At 47.5% G+C, this 6,018-nt stretch overlaps 2 protein-coding genes across 2 annotated transcripts; one reads left to right on the top strand and one right to left on the bottom strand.

The window, feature by feature from the left end:
• Window positions 1-278: 278 nt before the first annotated feature.
• On the bottom strand, window positions 279-987 carry LOC108102459. Its single transcript, XM_017207467.2, has 3 exons — window positions 755-987; window positions 462-686; window positions 279-399 (listed from the first exon to the last, which is right to left on the bottom strand). Exons 1-3 carry the CDS (start codon window positions 864-866, stop codon window positions 356-358), a joined length of 381 nt encoding a protein of 126 aa, XP_017062956.1. The 5' UTR covers window positions 867-987; the 3' UTR covers window positions 279-355.
• A 106-nt stretch (window positions 988-1,093) lies between these two features.
• On the top strand, window positions 1,094-5,517 carry LOC108102458 (BTB/POZ domain-containing protein KCTD5). Its single transcript, XM_017207466.2, has 5 exons — window positions 1,094-1,684; window positions 2,780-2,965; window positions 3,023-3,088; window positions 3,156-3,340; window positions 3,694-5,517. Exons 1-5 carry the CDS (start codon window positions 1,499-1,501, stop codon window positions 3,704-3,706), a joined length of 636 nt encoding a protein of 211 aa, XP_017062955.1. The 5' UTR covers window positions 1,094-1,498; the 3' UTR covers window positions 3,707-5,517.
• Window positions 5,518-6,018: the final 501 nt, after the last annotated feature.

A 6,018-nucleotide genomic window follows, 5' to 3' on the forward strand; every position in this document is an offset into this window, starting at 1 on the left:
GCGAAACTATTCGAGTGCTTCTAATGTCCCCCAGCAGCTGTGGAGGTTATCTCATTGTCATCGTTATACCAATCGAATGGGAAGCGGGGGCCTCATTAGATTTGATTCGATTTCGTTGACAACAGACATCCTACCGCTCCGAGCAGCTTCCGGCCAACTCAGCGACTCCCTTTCGTAACGTTTCTACCTCTGCAGCTACGAGCTGCGTCATCCACAACACCCACACACACACACACACACGCCCAATTAGGCCGAAGCCAAAACAAGATTTGTTGCGATTCGGTTAGTTGTTGTTTATGCCAAGCACAACCACGCCATGACATCAGCTTGAAGACCAGCACCATGTTACTCCACTTCAGACGGCCTTGACTCTGGCCTTCTCCAGCTGCTGCGATTTCACTGCAATGGCATGGGATTAATGGGATAACTTGATTGTTGGATCAGAAGTGCGAGAAACCCACCTGTAATTAAGCCGTCTACCGGAGCCGGGGAATCGGACAGGCCTAACACCGTGGGTGCCTCGTCGTCCTCGTCGTTCTGCTTTCCCTTGTCCGCCCGTTGGAGCACCTGCTTGCGCAGCTTGCGGAGATAGGCCGCCTTGTACTCCTCGCTGGGCTTGCCACCTGCTCCGTAGCTAACTTCTAGCACAGTTAGCGGAATCACTGTTGACGAGACGGGCACAAGGTCTAAGGGGAAAAAAGCAATCGAACAGTATACTCGACATGGTCAGAAACTTATTTCATAGAACACTCACCTGCCTCGTATTTCTCTTCGGGATTTAACTTGTACAGCATCGGGAATGAGAAGACGCCGGCACAGGCCAGCAGTAACATCAGCCAGAGTTGTAGAAAAACCATGGTGATCATCCGCACTGCGTAAAAGCCACGAACTAACTGATCTTTGGGAAATTAGCCAAAGGCCTAGACTAACACGATCCAAGTTCAAATTTAAATTTGAGAAACTCACCATTGGCGGCCTCTAAAATCATCGAAGGGCACAGTTATCGCACAACTGTGGGCGAACCATCGATAGACTAATCGATATTTAGCGAGTGCACATACCACACTTGGCTGATTAAACAGTTCCAGCTCTGCATCGAATCTGGGCACATTGCTCTATTGTGTCCAAAAAAAAATTAATGAATTAATTAATTAGTCCAAGTTAACTAAAAAAAAATAGGCGAAAAGCAGCAAAAACAGCGTGCCGTAAGTGGAGTGACCCCAGAGCGGAAAGGAAGCAGCGACAGAGGCAGAGGAAGAGGCGAAGGCCAGACAACAAAGACGCCAACGAAGGGAAAAGCATGAGCTGAGGCTAAAGTCGCAATCACAAGCAAAACTGCAGGCCAGAAGGGATACGCGTGGATAACACAAGCGGGTAGTTAGCCAGGAACTCAGCGGAACGGGCAGAACACCCACTTCCCACAAAACCAGGACGGCGTCGTCCCCGCAGGATCAGGAGCAGCAGCAGTATAATAGCGGAGCACCCCAGAAGCACCACCATGAGCACGGTGTTCATAAATTCGCGCAAGAGCCCCAATGTGCTGAAGAAACAAGGCACCGACCAGTGGGTCAAGCTGAACGTGGGCGGAACCTACTTCCTCACCACCAAGACGACGCTCTCCCGTGACCCAAATTCCTTCCTCTCCCGCCTGATTCAGGAGGATTGCGATTTAATATCGGATCGGGTGAGTGTTTCTCTTCCTATTTATGTTTACAATTTTAGCTAGCCCCAAGTAATTACAGTAATAAGCCTATTACCATTACCAAAAAGTGCGCACATGACCCAATGCAGGTCATGCAGCAGAATGTTATTTTTCGGGGGATGGTAGGGATCTGGGCCAGGGGCCAGGAACATATAGCAAAGAGAGCGCGAGAGAGCGTCCTACATTAACTGCAGCTGCAGCCGAGTGTGCTAGTTTTGCAGTGACAGGCCCTGATTTTGCTGCTGGGCACAGGCCTTGGGCGACGAGTGGGCGGTGGGTATTGGATGGCGGGTTGTGGGTGTTTGCCAGAAGGTTGCGTACCCCCTCCAAACGGGGCAGGTCAAATAATCATCATGACAATAATCATAACATGAACATGGCCAATCGACAAACAAACATTTCGCTGGCTCCGCAGCCATAAATCCACTGTGAACGAGCAGCGAGAAATTCCAGCGGCAGGCACCCTGCCTATTCTGCTTTTGTATAAACATTGGCGGCGGTGGCGTCCACTAGCTCCTCCTACTATTCCCCTTGCAACCCCCTGTCGATGTCCAAATAATTTTCAATAAAAACTTTTGCACCCTGTGTGCCTGAGTGACTCTGGCAGTTCTGTTATTGCGCGGCCCGCGCCTTTTGCTATTGATTAAATTCTGTGCTCACCACCCCCGCACGAACACGTCCGCCAATTAAGGCAGCCACCAGACACTCAGCCATTACCTTGCCTAAACGGGCGCTTAAATTGCTTGAAGCCCGAACAGAGCAGCCCCTTGTGGAGGAATAGAAGCAACAATGGGCGACATGCAGTAGAAACAGTTTACCATTCATGTGCTGCCCCCTCCTCAATGAGATTCCTCCACCCACACAGCGCTGTTGTCGTTGTGGCAGACAGGCAGACAGGTGCTCACGCAAACAGTTGCATGTGCAGCGGGGGGAAACCTATCCCGACTCGTCTCAAAGTCAAAGTCGGTCCTAGAGACATAAACCAAAACAGACCAAGAGCCCCCAATGACTCTTTGCATCAATCCAAATGAATTCCGATATAGGGAGTTATTAATTTAGTATATCGTTGGCTTGCAGGACGAGACAGGCGCCTACCTGATCGACAGAGACCCCAAATACTTTGCACCCGTGCTCAACTATCTGCGCCACGGCAAGCTGGTGCTTGATGGAGTCTCCGAGGAAGGCGTGTTGGAGGAGGCTGAGTTCTACAATGTGACGCAACTGATAGCACTGCTAAAGGAGTGCATTCTGCACAGGGATCAGGTTAGTAATAGCCCTCTTTCATCTGATTTCCCAACTTATCTCTACTAATCTTTCCAGCGACCACATGCGGACAAAAAGCGCGTTTATCGGGTGCTGCAGTGTCGCGAACAGGAACTGACTCAGGTGAGTTTTTGATTCGATGCAAGCCACACAAAAACTTCTTATCTGAGCGTTATTCTTAATTTTTCAGATGATCTCAACGCTGTCTGATGGCTGGCGGTTCGAGCAGCTGATCAGCATGCAGTACACCAGCTATGGGCCGTTCGAAAACAATGAGTTCCTGTGCGTGGTCTCCAAGGAGTGCGGCACGACGGCCGGGCGAGAGCTGGAGCTAAACGACCGGGCCAAGGTCCTGCAGCAGAAGGGATCGCGAATGTAAGAAAATCCACAGAGCAGCGACAACGTGTCCTCTCGCTCTTTTTCGCTGATGGCGTCGGTTTTGGGTGTGCTGTTACCGTTACCTGGCGCTCGACGAACATGGTCTTGTGGCCATAAGGCATCGGAACCGAGTTTTTGACAGCAAAACGATGACCGACATGCATACATGTACTTTATGTAAAAGCGGAACGGATAGTGGACCCTGGGTCCACTGCGCTTTTTTTTAGCAACGCACAATATTATTAAATGTAGATTGTATTTGTACATAGGAGACTCGCATAATCTAGGCCTTTAGTGAAATTTCTCCCTTGTCTGTGACTTATGCTCTATCTCTTTCTGTTTAATTGCAGTCTTGGAATTTAAACGCGCTTTATATTCTCATACCACCCTTGAAATATGATCCGAACTCCCCGTCATCAACAAACAACTCATTCCCAAACAGTAACACAATCAGCCACACCGACCCAACACCAATTGGACGCAGCCAAGGAGAGCCAGAGCCACAGCCACCACATCAGCCAGCCACTGCACAGCAGAACAGTCACCCACGACACACCAACACACAGGATACTACACACGACCACACGAGATCAGATTCAGACTCAGCCATAAATCACGCACTAAGATCAGCCGGAAGATCACCCAAGCAGAGCCCGCAGGGAGACTACGCTTCATTTGCATTCGAGACAAAGTTAACAGGTACCACTGCGATTCGATTCTCGCCTTCGTGGCCGTTTTTAGCGCTTGGCTCACTGCAGCACTGTAGGACAGTGCGGCACCGCAGCGGCACTGTACGGAGTGTGTGCGGGCGTACATGTGTTCAACTTGTAGTAAACCAGATAGACCAGACTATACGAGAGATACGAAAAAACAAGCCCCTGCTTCGTTGCGCCCTGTAGCCATAGCCAGGCGGCTGTTTCAGCCTACGCCTAAGCTTCGAGCTTCTGCTTCGCTTAAAGAGGCACGCGTAAACCAGCCAGTAAGCCAGTCAGCCAGACATCTAGCAGAGGATCCTCCATCCCAGCTGCTGGGCTGCTGGGGCACTCAATAAGCTAGGTATATACACATTTAGCGGGAGTTTGTAGGGTTAGTCTTAGTAGTTTTTATCGTGCTTACAATAACAACCCTGACGACACAGCGGACACTTCGCTGGAGCAGTCGCGATTCCCTTGGTTAAGCAACTAACTTACAGCACCATACACTAGGTTCGAGCTGCATTTACGTGTCCGATACCGAAACCCAAGCAGGAGTCGCACAGGTCTTGTGCATCCGTATACCCCGGAATTTGTAGAGCCGCAAAGCTGCCTCCGTTGAACTGTTGAAACGAGCGAAAGATCAGGTGTGTGTTCCGTTTTGTGTAGGCCCGGTTTTACTACCTTGAGCTTTATTTTAGTAAAACAAGCAAAGCAAAGATATCAACTTAAGGAAATCAATTGAATCACGACTGAATTTATGTGAACTTGCACTCAAAGGAAATACATGAAAATTGATAGTGAGGAGAGACATGTGAAAAGAGAAAAGTTAAACGAAAAACCTATCCGGCGACGTTTTGTACAGACAGGCATGATAACTATATAATATTGTAAGTACATGAATGTATATAATTTTAAATAGTTACTAATTTATACACAAAAAAAAAAAAAAGAAAACAAGCAAATTGATAATGATTCAGAACGTCGCCACCTACTCGTACCCATTTTGTATCCATTTTGACTTATTTTACGTGCACGACAGGTGCAGTGCAGATTATATAGAGTATAACTTATGCTTACGAGGATTATTTCGACGGAGAACCTTTACACTAGCAAGTAGTAGAACCGCAGCGCCCGAGTATGCCGGACGTTATGTCCGGCACTTAGCAATACAGAGAAAAGGCAACTGCAAGTTAATACAGACGCAGCAACAAATTACTCTAAAGATAATACGATAACCAAACCCCCTACTGTAACCCCAATAAGGATGTACTCAGCCCCACTTTACACACCCTATACCCATTCTGTACCCTATACCCTGTATCCTATACCATGCAGACGCAGATGATCGGTCCCGCCCAGGTCGCAGCTGGATCTGGCGCTGGACCAGATCCCCTTCATACCTTGTTCAGGCTGCCTGGATATTAATCCCTCACATAATATGAATATATATGAATAAACTTGGAACCCTTTTCTAAAAAACATCCCCAAACAGTTTCGTCCTGGGGACATGCTTTTGCCTTTAAAGCCATTTGGAAGAGCTTAAACTATGTAACTGGCTAAGGATATTGCAGCATGGACACAATTTTATTCATTTCCCGATTCGCAATGGTGGTAAGTCGCACTAAGGATTACCATGAACACAACCCCAAAGCTTGAAAAAGCTTTGAAGGACGAAAACTTCGAAACTGCTGAACTTGATTACATGTTAGAAAGCTTAACAAGGACTCTTTAAAAGCCCAACATTTGTTGTAAATAAAATGTAGGCTGAGCTTTTGATTTTAATGTAATTTTATGAAATATAAATAAACACAAACTTAAGAAATACTAACTTTTCCCTCTTGATACCAATAACAAACTGTTATTTTTCCCTTCCCTGCCCTCCCCCATTCCATCATCATCAAACTTCTCCCATAGAAATTACAACACTTTCGGATTTAAATACCAGGCGAACAGAAGCGAATAGTAGGTGGACGACGATAA

The sequence above is a fragment of the Drosophila eugracilis genome, unplaced genomic scaffold (assembly GCF_018153835.1).
Source record: "Drosophila eugracilis isolate 14026-0451.02 unplaced genomic scaffold, ASM1815383v1 contig_2167, whole genome shotgun sequence".
In the NCBI taxonomy this organism is placed as follows: Eukaryota; Metazoa; Arthropoda; class Insecta; order Diptera; family Drosophilidae; genus Drosophila; species Drosophila eugracilis.